This window comes from Pezoporus flaviventris, unplaced genomic scaffold (assembly GCF_033815535.1).
Source record: "Pezoporus flaviventris isolate CSIRO_AGI_PZ_B2104156 unplaced genomic scaffold, CSIRO_AGI_Pfla_v1 ptg000079l, whole genome shotgun sequence".
Lineage (NCBI taxonomy): Eukaryota > Metazoa > Chordata > Aves > Psittaciformes > Psittacidae > Pezoporus > Pezoporus flaviventris.
Genome location: NW_026892627.1, coordinates 4,210,383 through 4,224,099, shown reverse-complemented (window position 1 = coordinate 4,224,099; position 13,717 = coordinate 4,210,383). Strand labels below are relative to the sequence as shown.

At 43.9% G+C, this 13,717-nt stretch overlaps 1 protein-coding gene across 1 annotated transcript in view; it reads right to left on the bottom strand.

Annotated features, from left to right (window-relative positions):
- The window catches only part of CRHR2 (corticotropin releasing hormone receptor 2), a 152,259-nt gene extending 139,355 nt beyond the window's left edge, over nucleotides 1-12,904 (bottom strand). Inside the window, exon 1 of the mRNA XM_061474285.1 lies at nucleotides 12,396-12,904. Coding sequence (XP_061330269.1) covers nucleotides 12,396-12,461 — 66 coding nt within the window. The 5' untranslated portion in view covers nucleotides 12,462-12,904. The remainder of the gene's footprint in view (nucleotides 1-12,395) is intronic.
- Between the last annotated feature and the right edge of the window lie 813 nt (nucleotides 12,905-13,717).

The following is a 13,717-nucleotide window of genomic DNA, read 5'->3' as shown; positions in this document are numbered from 1 at the left end:
GAAAGAACAGGCAGAGGTCAAGCGTAGCACAGCATGTGTAGGAACAAGAAAGGTTAAATGTCGCGTTTGCTTTAGGGTCAGCTTAGGGTCATTTGGCTGGAGGGAAAAGCACCTTCCACATGTTATGTTACTTTTGCTTTCATTTTCTCTCCACTATCCACAGTGAACAGCTTTCTTGCGCATGATACTTTAAAAAAAATTGTATGTAAAGCAGATGTCCTGGTTTCAACAAATCCCAAAAGCCTATAAAGCCCTTTTAAAATAAAAAAGCGAAGAAAAAAAAAGAAACCAAAACTCCAAACATGTAAGTAGTGCAGAATTTTCAGGATAAATAATTGGGCCTGTAACTGTGTATCTATTTTGAAATAGTAGTTGCTTTGAGTAGCTAATGCACTCCTTTACTCAAACTGTGTTTCTCTTAAGATAGCTTAAGATGCCCAGTTCTCACCAAATCAGTTTTACGTTTTCTTGCACATTTACCTGAAACATGCACAGAAATGTCTATCTTAATTTCTCTGAGCCACTGCGGACATTTATGAACAAATAAAAATAATGTTCTGAGCCAGAGATTAAGGTGTTATTTTTTTTCTTTGTTCTCCAACATCAGGCCAGACATAAGGAAGAAATTTCTCATGACAAGGGTCATGAAACACTGGCACAGGTTGCCCAGAGAAGCTGTGGCTGCCCCATCCATGGCAGTGTTCAAGGCAAGGTTGAACGGGGTTTTGAGCAACCTGGTCTAGTGGAAAGGTGTCCCTTCTCATGGCAGGGGGTTGGAACTGGATGAGGTTTGAGGTCCCTTCCAACCTAAACCATTCTGTGATTCTGTGAAAAGAGAGTCCTTTACTCTCTAAAGCAGGGGTACCAACTAATAGTCTGCAGGCCAGTTCTGCGCAGTTCAGAACAATATATGGAGACTTTGGTCCACTTCCTGATCACGTCTGAGAGGACATTCAGAAAAGTAATTGATTAGTTGTTCTAGTGTGTCACTGTCTGCATCTCTCATGGTCATTTTGTTAGACTTTTCCCCTTGGCCATGGTAACTGCTCTTCACTGATCTATGAAAGGTCCTCATGTGTGTCAGAGGGCATGCAACTGTAAGACACAGAGGAATTTACCATGAGATCGGCTCTAGACATGGGGAGGGCAGATGAAAAGGGCAGGAACTTGAGAGAGTAACATACTGCTATGCTACACTGTTAGAAGTTACAAGACACCAATCTTAGTGCGTGTTCCCCTGTAAACGGAAGTGTGCCAATGTGCAAACGTATTTATATAGAATTTGTTCTTTGTCACACAGGCACTCTCATAAATTCCTAACATGAGGTCATAAAAATACATATGAAACATTATATGATACATGTAGCATGCCTCAACGTATCCATATGGAGAGACCTGGACACAGATGAGTATCTGACCCATCATAGTGTTTCCTCCTCTCAGTTCCTACCAGAATTTGCGGTTATTTAATATAGATTAGAGATGAACTGTAACTTAACTTTAAAAAGAATTAACACAGATTCCTGGTTTGGAAGATTACTGTGTTCCACTGCATGGTGAGATAGAGAGACAGAGATAAAACGCATAAAGCAAACACTGGCACTGTGTTCATCTACATTGGAGAGGTTGTTATCTTCTTTCAAACATGTAATAAATGGCTACAGTAATATCAACAAGCCCCCAACAGGATCCAAACCTGTCAATATAGGCATGGGGTTATCACAGAGATACGGTGCAAAAAATCTTGCAAGTTTAAATATCTGGCAACAAGGAGCATCAGAGAGGAAGAGGTCACTGATGGGAAGAGTGGAAGTAGAAAACTGATGGGAAAGAGTGGAAGTAGAAAAAGATGACATATGACAGTGAAAGAAGTGTTGCCAAGATAGGGGAGGTAAGCTTGGAGACAGCGAATGCTGCCAAACATGGACAGAGGCATACGCTCCACTTTCCCATTCTTACATAACAATTCCCAGACACAATATTTTAGTTGCCTAATAAAAGCCATCTTTTTAGAAAAAGTTGTTATGCCTCCCTGTAAAACACCTGCTGGTGGTATGCTGAACAAAAGGAGAGGCACTGACACCTGAGCAAAGTAACAGAGCAAAACTTCTCCCTTTTAAAAGTATGCAGTATCCAGTACTTATGAGGTCCTGCAGAAATCTATCTCATGGACCTATGTCCTGGGTTCAGCATGGGTTCAACCTATAACAGCGTCTCATCAGAAAGCCACTCACAGAAGAGCTGTGGCATTTATCTCAAGAGTTCAGACTTCAAAAAGAGAGATCACTTGGGGATTCCTTTGCAATTCAAGAAGAGAAGTAGAAATTTTTTCAGAGGCAGTTCATCTGCCGTATTTTGAATCTCTGAGCTGAAATGAATCAGTCCCTGACCTCCTCTGACCGCATTAGCTGGGTCTCACTCACCCACTATAAGGACAATGTAACTTAGATGAATCCTTCCTGAATTTTCTTTACATACCATATATCACAAAAGGAGAGGTAAAAATATTTTTAGAGGCGATGGCCTCAGAAGACAGGAAAACATCACGTATCATACAATTATCTGGAGGACTTTCCAAATAATTTTGTAGTTATCAACAACAACACTTGCTCAGTCCATAGTGACAGGAGGATTCATCTCATGTCTCCACTGCCACGTAAAAATGGAGTTTCAGTCTACACTAGCCACCTGTGCTCCTCACAAAGTCAAAGCACTTTCCCCTACTGAGTGGACAGTTATGGTAATGGCATAGGTTGTGAGAAGAGGATGCTTATTCCTGCCCTTCATTTCCATGAAGCAGCACTACTTTTAAGACTCCAGCTGCACCACCTCTCAGTGGTTTCTGTAAAACATCTGTGAGTGCTGAGGCCTTCAGTTCTACCTCATTTCAATATCAACAGTACAGTGAAATTGCCTTCAGCACATAGAGCGCTGCTACTTTGTAGTTTTGCCCCAGAACCAAAAACAAAACAAAACAAAACAAAATAAAAAAAACAAAGAAAAAATAAGGAGAGAAAGGAAAACCTGTACTTAATTTTTGGTTCTTCAAGTAGACAATGCAAATAAAATGAATTTTGATAAATACTCAGATTAAATTAAGCTGTCCAAATGCACCATTTCTACAATGAGATCAAATGTTCTCCTGATCCTTTGGGAAGGATTGTCTCAAAGCAGTGATGAATTAAATGCGAAAACTATAAGTTTGTGTCCAAGAACCTCATTTTAGAGAAACACGTCTAACTTAACCATGAATATATAATTAGTGAAGGAGCTTGAGAGAGAAAAATCAAAGTAAATCCCACAATTCCTTGACTAAACCCATACTTTGTTTGAATACAGGTAGGGAGTTTCCAGGGTGGGTGGGCATCTGGGAAGTCTTTCAGGGGGTTCCTTCCATCACCAGTGCTGGCATGTGAAAACAGATTCTTTGGGACAAAACCAGGTATTCAATGGAATGCACTCATAACAAATGCCAACATTCATTAGAGCAGCTTTTCCTGTCTAAGAGATGCTAATACATGGGAAAGAATGAGGAGAACCAGAATATTTGCTGACTACTGATCACCCGAAGGAATATGCACAACCAGGAAGGTAAAGAATGCTACTTAAGAGTGAAAACAGAGAACAGGCTAGGAGAAGAGGGGAAGGTAGTCTTCTCTGTGGCCAGGATAAATTTATATTCAACTGTCGCATGGTTACTTCACACACATAGGCAAATGAGATGCTTATTAAAGGACAGAGCTAAGAGGACCAGCACAGTGGAAATATTTTGTTTGTTGAAGAACCAAAAAGGTCAGTTCTCTGTTTCAGGATATTTTCAGCCTTTCTCAACTCAGTAACTTCACTTTGCTAGCACCGCAGCATTTGGCAGTATACAATCACTTGGCTCTGCTTCACCAGAAAAATAATTTCCATTTGTAATAGAAGGTTTAAACACAAGTTTTCACAGGAACTTGCAACCTGAAACCTGAGTCAGCTAAGGTTATAGTAAAAGGAAAAGACTGCTAGCACAGTTCAAGAAAACAGTTTCCTTTTCGAGTCACCCTTTAGCTCTTTCAACTCCTTGACATTACTTGTCCCTAAGCTAATCCAAGCGGCTAGATAAAACAGTGCTACTAGCTAGTGAACCACAAATGATCCAGGAGACACTGCTCTACAATCTTAGCAGCCAGCATGCATTCTTCAGCTCTTCCAGGAAGTGTGGAGAAAGAGAATAAAGTCTGCAAGAATGGAAATAGGACCTCAGTTTAACAAAGCAACTAAACACATGCTCAAGTCTAAGCATGAAATAAAATACATCTTTCTTCAGAAATAAATTAAAAGAACTCAAGCATCTGCTACAGTAAGCCCACCACTGAACTTCACTGTTGTCTTTGAAACCTGGAGATCTGTTTTCATTAAGCATCTGCTTATGTGTCCTGCTGAATAAGGGTGTAGATAGAATGTTCTTCATCAACTGAAAACCATGCATGTGCTAAGTGACTTTCTGAGTCACAGTATACAAAGCAAAACTGTTTAAGGCCACCCATGAGCTGGACTTGTCCAACCAAGTCTCCACGCCCTTCCAAAACAACATCAGATACTAAAAAGGAACAAAAATAGCATTTGAATCACAGGCTACAGCTGTTTTCAAATAAAATAGTTTAATGGAAAGACTTTTCAATTTAACATCCTTGACAAGTTTTGGTTTTCATGCCCCATATATGTGGATAATACATATTATATTCAGAATCTGGAAGGGGAGCAAGCCCTTCACAGCACTCTCACCTTCATGTCTGCCCTTTGCCTAGGTCTTCAGACCAAACCTTTGACTAATTCTTCTCCAATCTTTTCAATCAATTCACATTACTGTGGATCCCCTCAGCAGCTCAGATGTGACTCATCTTTCTCCCTTATTTCAGAAGACATTGCTTTAGGCTCCCTCATACTCCATGGAAGAAAAAAAGTACTATCACGGAACAAACCAGCATCTCTGCTTTACACATGTACTCTAGGACAAGATTATTTATGCACTGGAGACAAAATACACAGGGAATACAGAGTAGCTCAAGTTTAAAAGTCACATTTACCCAAATGAACGCTGGCATCTCATCTACCTCTCCTGGGCAAATTTTTATCTACCTGAATGGCCTCTGCAAATACTATCACCCATCCAATGTCATGACAATGCCCCTACACTTCAAGGCCTCCCTTTGCAGGCTCTCCTAAGTCTACCTCACTAAACGTGAGCTCCTAACCTTTGTTTTTCAGGTCTCTGGCAGTATGCTGCCACCTAAAAATATGGTAAAACAATCGGCTAGTGATATCTGCTCTCACTGTCCACTGGATGAAGCCCTGAGCAACATGATCTGGTTTGGGAATTATCCCTGTTTGAGAAGGAGAAGGGACAAGAGATCTCTAGCAGTTCCTTCCACCATAAATTGTTTTTTCATTCCTGGATTCTAGAGCATCCCACCCTTATGGTAAAAAGAACAACAGATAACAGTTACTTCCAAAGCCCTTCTATTGGCAATGCTGAAATTAATAGATTACAGACTGCATCTTGAACAATAATCAGCAGTCTAGAGGCTTTGAAGGGGCTTTTTTTCACTCATGTTTCTAGTATTTCAGAGTCCTTTTGCATAATCACAATTAAAATATTATGTGAAATACTACAAAAAAGTTTTTTTTTATATTTAAAGACAATTTGCCTCATTCTTCAATGGCAAATGCTCCAGCAACACCACCCAAATCGCAGAAGGCAAAGGCAAGGACTGGAAGAGTGAAGAACAGCCAATTGTAGGAGAAGATCAGCTTCAAGAACATATAAAGAGCCTGAAGATGCGCAAGTCCATGGGACTGATGAGATTCATCCACAGGTCCTGAGGGAACCGGTGAATGAAGTGATTAAGCCACTATCCATCATATTTGAGAAGTCATGGTCTACAAGAAAGCTGGAGAGGGACATTTTACAAGGCATATAGGGATAGGACAAGGGGGAATGGGTTTAAACTGAAAGAGGGGAGATTTAGATTAGATCTGAGGAAGAAGTTCTTTCTTGTGAGGGTCGTGAGGCCCTGGCACAGATTACCCAGAGAACCTGTGGCTGCCCCATCCCTGTCAGTGTTCAAGGCCAGGTTGGACGGGGCTTGGAGCAACCTGGTCTAGTGGAAGGTGCCCCTGCCCATGGCAGGGAGGTTGTAACTAGATGAACTATAAGGTCTCTTCCAACCCAAACTATTTTGTGATTCTGGGGTGGAATTTTCTTTTAATTTTTTATTTCAATCGAAAGAAATACTTAAAGTCTGACAATATTTGAAAATATTCATGAAAAAGACACTTGTTTTGAGAAAGTAGGGATTTGTTATACCTGGGAAGGTCTCTCAAGTTCAAAAGGGACTGAATAGCTGATCTCCCAGCAGTTAGGATGTGAGGCAGGATGAGGAAAGATCCTCACTCCATCTGATGTGGAGCTTGCCTTGTCAAAATGTGCTCTAAGACATCATTCTTGCCAGCCAGAGAAATAACCCTGTCCTTCCTCTCCACTTTGATAGAGTCAATCAACAACAGAAGGAGCAAACTGGTTCCTGGACATCCTCACCCCCAAAACAGGGAAACAGCAGGAGCACAGCATTCCTCTAAGTACCCCTGAGGACTGGAACTAAGAAAGCAGAAAGGTTGCAGCTGCGATAGCTACATACAAAGTACAGACACTGGTGCTGGCTCACAGGCCATCTCTCTGCTTTTGCTGGCATAAGCCTCCTGAAACTCAAGCTGTCTGGGCCATGGGAGTCTGCTACTGCCACTCAAAGGGAATCGATACTTTAGTCCATGTACTGAGACGCCAGCTCGCAGAGCCTGGCTGGCAGCCCCATTGGAACTCATCAGCACACTTCCTTTTATTCACTTCTACCTGCTTTCCTCCTTCCTCTCCACTGGAAAAGCCACCCCAGTAAAGGACAACACTCCCAAGGCTAAGGTGGCACAGAGATAACAGCACTCAGAAAGTCTTCCACGTCCCAAGAACCTGGGTAACAGCAAAAGAGATTATCCCATAGCCCACAGAGGCAGGTGGCTCATTTCCAGTTCTCTGGCACTTCAGCTACTATTACTAGGGCAAGGGTTTAGCATTGCAGTGAGGACAGCTAATGTATTTTAATCTCCATCTGCATTGCTCACTATTTACTTTCCCACATACACAACCCAGAGTAGATAAGTTATTCAGCCAGGATTACGCAAGAGTTTATAGAGCTTTAATTAGTTTCACTTTCTTACAGCTCTGTTGAAGAAGTATTTTTCAGCTCTTGAAATAGCCAATGGATTTTCTTTTTTTATTTGGTAAAAACAAGCCACACTTCTGTGCAAACACGTGCCATTTAACTGATCATTCCTGGAGAAGGACAGCTTCCAAGTTCTCCACCCATTTAGCTCCACAATAAAGCTGTCATTCTGGGGAACAAGACGTGTGCCAGCAGGAGCAGCACACTCCCAGCACCTGACTCTCAAACGTGGGCTCACTTGCACAGCAATGAGGTCAGGACAGGATGTTAAAACCCAGCTCGCTGAACAGGCTTTCTCAGAACACCACTGTCCCTTCCGCAGCACTTCCCAAATGGCACAGCCTTTGTCAAGATCATGTAGAGCTGGCAGAACGTCTGCCTAGGAGAGCCCACCCAAACAATTCCAGACCCAAAGAACTGATCAGTAGTTATGAAAGCGTGATGTGCTACACATCAAAGAGCACTGTAGGAAGCATCAAACAATTATCCCCACACTGGCACCAGAAACTGGAAATTAAATTTTCATGCATTTGGACATGAGTAATTAAATTCAAGCAGCCATTCATCCGAAGGACAGTGTTTGTTAGCTGATTAATTGCAATGGTAAACGACTAGTTTCTATTTGTCTTCTCTTGTAATAAGGGCCAAAGTAGAATTTATCCAACTTTTCAGAGGAAAAAAAAACCAAAACCAAAACCAAAACCAAAACCAAAAGAAACCCAAAAAAGCCCACATAAAGCTCTCTATCTGACACTCACCAGCTCAAATCAAATACAGCTATTTTCAAAGCTATTAAGACACACACAAAAAAATTTAAAATCTTAGATTCTGCATAAAGAAATAATTTGATAGAGAAAACTAGCAGGAGGCATTTAGTTGTCCAGGCTGGTTGTTACAAACAGAAAAGTAAGAAGGCAAAGACAATGTTTATGCAGTGCGTTATTCAGATACATATCACTACATATCTACAGGAGGCCAGGAGGTGCCATGTGGCTCGCTGGACAGCTCCAGCTTTACATCTAAGAATCAATGTTTGCGCTTTAATTGAGAGCAGACTACTTTTGGGATTAAAACTGGTGTAGGTTAAAAGAAAGAAGGACATGTGCATGATCAAGATTTGATCTATCTGTTTCAATTTACAGAGTCAAAAAGTAAACTCCTGCAAAAATGTCATTTAGGGTTTAAAATTTTAATCTAAAACCAGCTTTTCCCCAAAGCCTCCAAACCTGAAAATGACATAAACTAAAAAGGATCAAATTCAGCAGTGTGTGTGCAGCCTGTTTTTACCACCCACCACATTTCCTCACCTCCCTCCCCCCAAAAAATAAAATCTGTGAACTATTTTAAAAATCTAAAAATGTGCCAATGTTTGTTCTATTTTTTTTTTTTTTTTTTTTTAAGGCTTGGTTTACTAATGTATAGGGTAAAATAAAAAGAAAACAGAAACACACTTCCTTAAAAATTTTATATAATCCACTACCTTGTTTTTCTCATCTCAGATCATCACCTCACCGGCAGGATCCCACAGCAATCTCTAACACAAAGAAAGCTGACTGCTGAATTTGAAGCAATGTAGAGTTTGCCTTAGAGGAAAATGCCTTCCCCAGGCAGTCATGAGAGCCCTGAGCACGGGTAGTAGGACATACTCCACCTAAGCTAATAAATCCAACAGTGCAAAGGTCTGTTTTAAGTACTTAATCGTTTATACTGTTAAATTTTTAGAATGGTTCCTGGCCACATTTTTGCCCCAGGCAATGTAGCGGCATCTCAGACAGTTCCCAGAACGATCTGGGAGTTAGGCTGCACCATAGACCATTCTTAATCGGCAACTTGCACAACATCTCCCCATTTTAGAAGTTGAAGGAGCTTAACAGTATGGGCACAAGCCACACTGTGATATTTGGCCTGAAGGCTGAAGAGCTGTCCTGGCAATTTTAATGTACTAGTGGAGCTACAAGCAATGAGACTGAAATTGAACTAGACCTGATAGAGCACACTCTGTGATGAGATACCTGCACCATCCTGCTCCACCAGCTTCAGCAGAGGCATGCAAGAAGCATGGCAGGCACAACTGCACTCTGGTTTGCAACACAAAGGCCAAAGCATTCAGAGGACTTAATCATTATTTCTCCTCCAGTCTTGACAGAATAATAATATGTTAAGAAGACGCCTTATAGGAACAAAAGCTAAAGGCTGCTTTCTTTCCAGCTAACGGCAGCTATGAATACCACTGAAATGTTTCACGTCTAAACCACCAGTCAGCTAACATCAGCTGTTCGTCCGTGCATGCAACTACCTCCTTCAAACATCCAGGAACTACCAGAAGATGGCTACAGTTTAAACCCTGCCAAAATATTACATCAGGAAAGGCTTCTCCTGAAGAGATGTTTATGTTGCATTAATTCCCAGTAGGACAGAATTTTGACAGTCTCAGACCAGCAATATTATTCAACTTGTCACCACTGGATGATGTACTCAAAATGCTCTGGCTGTGTTAACAACTTCAGGAAAGCATAGGAATTATAGCAAGCTTTGCTTTTGGTTTTGGTGAATAATCCCCCCTCCAAATTACATTAATTCAGCAAGGCCTGTTTATCAAAATGCCAAAAGATTAATTTGCCTTTGTTTATGGTTTGTTTTCCCATTTAAGTAAATGCATTTTCCAGTGTATTCTATGTACAGAAACCCTTTAAAGAGAACATAAATCTCAGATCCTGCTCTGCAAGTCTTCACCCTTTGGCTGACCAGTCCTGTGAAATCTGACAGGTCATTTGCACCAGTGTTTTCATGCGGCTGATCCAGTTCTGTACTAGAAAGTTGCCTCATTTCATAGGTGTTGCAAACCTGCAGTTCCCGTCAAACACAACTGCTCAGCTGCTGTGAAAAATTAAGCTTCCTTAATTACATAAGGGCCAGCCCCCATAAGCAGCTATGCCTTTTCTCAAACCCACAAATGCAAGTAAAGCCATTGACTTCGAGTCAACTTTCAAGTGTTTTCAAGTTAAACAGGAATCTAAGAGCATTGGACTTTACCCAAAGATTTAAAAACATTGCTCTTAAGCTTCTTAGTGCAGTTTTGCCCAGCTATAAAGCAGAGATAAAGATTTACCAACAACATTTTGGAATGAAAACACACCCCCAATAAAACAGGAAAAGCTCTGGTTTTGTTTGCTACAACTGGAGCAACAAGAGCTGTTCTATACAAGAGGCTGAAGATCAGCTTCCAACATATTATTTCCATGCACTGCATAGGCGTACACACAAGTCTCTATCAGACACAAGTATGCTACATCCAAACAAGCTCCTCTCTAAGCACACTCAGAATCATAGAATCATAGAATAGTTAGGGTTGGAAAGGACCTTAAGATCACCTAGCTCCACCCCCCCTGCCATGGGCAAGGACAAATACACTCAAAGTACACAGTTTGCTCAGACCAAATGCATTTTATGGAAACTTGACATTTTGATTCTTAATCTGCACCACTTTTTTCTTTTCTTTCCTTCAAAGCAGCTGTTTTCTTTTTAAAGCAGCAACATAACTACCGAAATGTACAGAAATAAGTCAAATGCAAAGTTACAGAGGAACTGGAAAACTGTCCGTGGATTACATCTACAGAGGAAGCACATTTTTTGATTCATTGATAAACAACTAGTCTGGCAGCTCTTGGTACCTGGGTACTTTTGGTCGCTTCACGGATAGGAAGTCCCCCTCTCTGAACATAAACGGAAATATTTTTATGGACCAAAAGGAATCAATACGGGAAAACAGAGGCTGGAGGAGACGTGGAACTAAGAAACAAAGATTAGGAAGAACTTCTTTGGGTTTGAAAACAGCAAGTGTGTAGACCTTGCCACTCTGATCCCATATGTGCTGATCTCTGGGGAAAAAAGTCATTGGCAGAGCTGAGAAAATATTCTCTGTCTTCTGAGAAACTGCAATGCTTCTATGATTAAATTGCTGCTTGCTTTTGGAGCCTTTTCCTGACCTAGCTTCCCTCTATCTTTCTTTGTAAATTAGAGAGGAAAACAAAACAAAACAAAACAAACAAACAAAAAAAGAACATAAGGCAATAGAACAGATTTTTTTTTTTTTCATCTAAGGAAATGTTACAGATGGCTCAGTGACACCACAGTCCCGAAGGATCACTGCCACTTTTTAATGCTGTGAGAACAGCCTTTACGAATTCTGTGCAAGATCAATGTACCTCCTCCTCAATCTCACGTTTGTTTCTCAGGTATGATTTACCACACTTGAAACTACCACTTAAAACAAACAAGCCACCAAAGAAGTTAGTCTGACTTAGGAGTACGGCTGGGAAAGCTGCCTGATGTCCAGTCTGACACAGGCCAATCTTATCTCCAGCATCACCCAGGGGGAAGTTTTTGAGGAAAAAGCACCAGGAGGAAAAGCCTCCCTTAGATTTCACTCAGAAGAAACTGGGAGCAAATACTTGGATGGATGCGTGGGCTGAGCCCTGCCCTTCACCGCTGCTGTTGGCTGATCCCTGCGGTGAAGAAGCGACCGATGTTGAGCACATGCTGCAAGAAGCCGGGAACAACGGGCGCTAGCCATGGCCACGCAGTACTCGGCTGAACTGTGGCAGGAAAACTCCCTTCCTCTGGGGCAGGGAGCTGGAGCACCAGTGGGGACCCCGTGCTGGACCTCTTCTGGCAAGGAAAGGGGACAAGAAGGAGTCTGTATCACAGTGAAGGGGACACCAAGAAGGACCACGGTTGAGCCCAAGGGCTCTGAGGGGACCCATAGGGGAGCGGCCACAGGGAGAGGGTGTTTCTGCGCCTGGAGACGGATGGGACCTGTAAGGGAGCAGGCAACGGTTACCTGGACGGATTCCTCAGCACCCGGGGCGGGCGGGACCCGTGCGGGAGCGGTAACGATCTCCGTCCCGCAGCGCCCGGGGACGGACAGCATCTGTCAGGGAGCGGGTATCGGCCGCCAGGACGGGGTCTCAGAGCCCGGAACGAGAGGGACCTGAGGGCGCGGGTGACGGCCACCGAGACGGATCTCTCCGCACAGACAGAGTGGATTCCCCGCGGTCTTGCGGCGGCGTCCCCCCCCTCCCCCCCCTTCCCTGCCCTCCCTGCCCCGCACCAGCCCTTCGCGGCCTCGGCACTTACGGGCAGGAGCAGGAGCGCGGCGGCCGCCGCCGCCGGGAGGCTGCGCTGCGGCGACCGCCCCGCCATGGGGCCGCCGGGGCTGGGGGGGGGTTCCTCCCGGGGGCCGGCGCTGCCCGCTCAGCCGGAGTCTCCGCGCTGGCCCGGCGCTGGCATCTCCCCCCTGCTGCTGCCCTTGACCCCTGCCCGCCGCCGAGGAGCCAGCCCCAGCGCCGCCGGCGCGTCCCAGGGCAAACCCCCGTGAGGGAGGGAGGGAGCCAAGCCCGCCCACCGCCCAGGATGCCTCGGGGATGGAGGCGGCTGGGGAAAGCGACCCTCAAAGCTTCCAGAAGCAAGGAAGACCTTCCTCTCCACCTACACTGAACGCAAGAGGGATTCCCGCCTTCGCCAGACACTGAGTGCAATAGGGACTTCGCTGCCCGCGGTCTTCTACAATCAATGGGGTAACGCCCTCCTCAAACACCAAGTGCAATGGAGATCCCTTTTCACAAGCACTGGGTGCAATGAGAACACCTTCCACACAAGCCTCCAGAAATGACGGGGATCCTCCTCTTCCACCACCCTCCATATATTGAGGACTCTATTGCCTCAAAGTTTCCGGGAATAAGAGGATTCCCCTTGCCCAGTTACTAGGTGCAGTGGATACTCCCTTCCAAAATCAGGTGCAATGCAGATACCGCACAACCCTCCAAAAGCAATACGAATTCATTCACCACCCCCTCTTCCTGCCAGGCATTAGGTGCAATGTTAACTCCACTGTCCATAAACTTTCAGGAGCAACAAGTTTCCCCCACTTCCCCAGGCACAAGGTGCCTTGTGGACTTTCTATAAGCCTTGAGAACGCATGGGGAACCCTCCCTGACACTGTGCGCAATGTGAACCACCTACCAATCCTCCAGGAGCAAGGGAACACACACACCCACCCCACATCCCCCCCAGCCCTGGATGCAATGTTACTAGGAGCAGTGAGGACCTTCGCCTCTGAGATAATGAGCAAGTCTCTAGGCTTCCTGAATAGCCAGCTAAAGGGTTCCAGTGTGTTGGTCACTGAACTCATCAGCACACCTTCCCTAAAATCTCCAAGCCTGTGGGGCATCCCTTTTGCTGCTCTCCGGCTGGAATGGGAAGCTCTGTCTTCCTCAGCACCAAGCCTTGTAAGACAACACAACATGTACACCCTCCTAGCCAGGCAAAACAAAAGCAGCCTCTGTGACAGTTCCTTGTGCATTTGGTCTCTGAACAGGAGACATTTGTCCTGCTCTTCTCATCTATGGATACTTGAAAGGCTAGACCCCTATGCAAGCAAAGGCAAAACAAGGTCACCC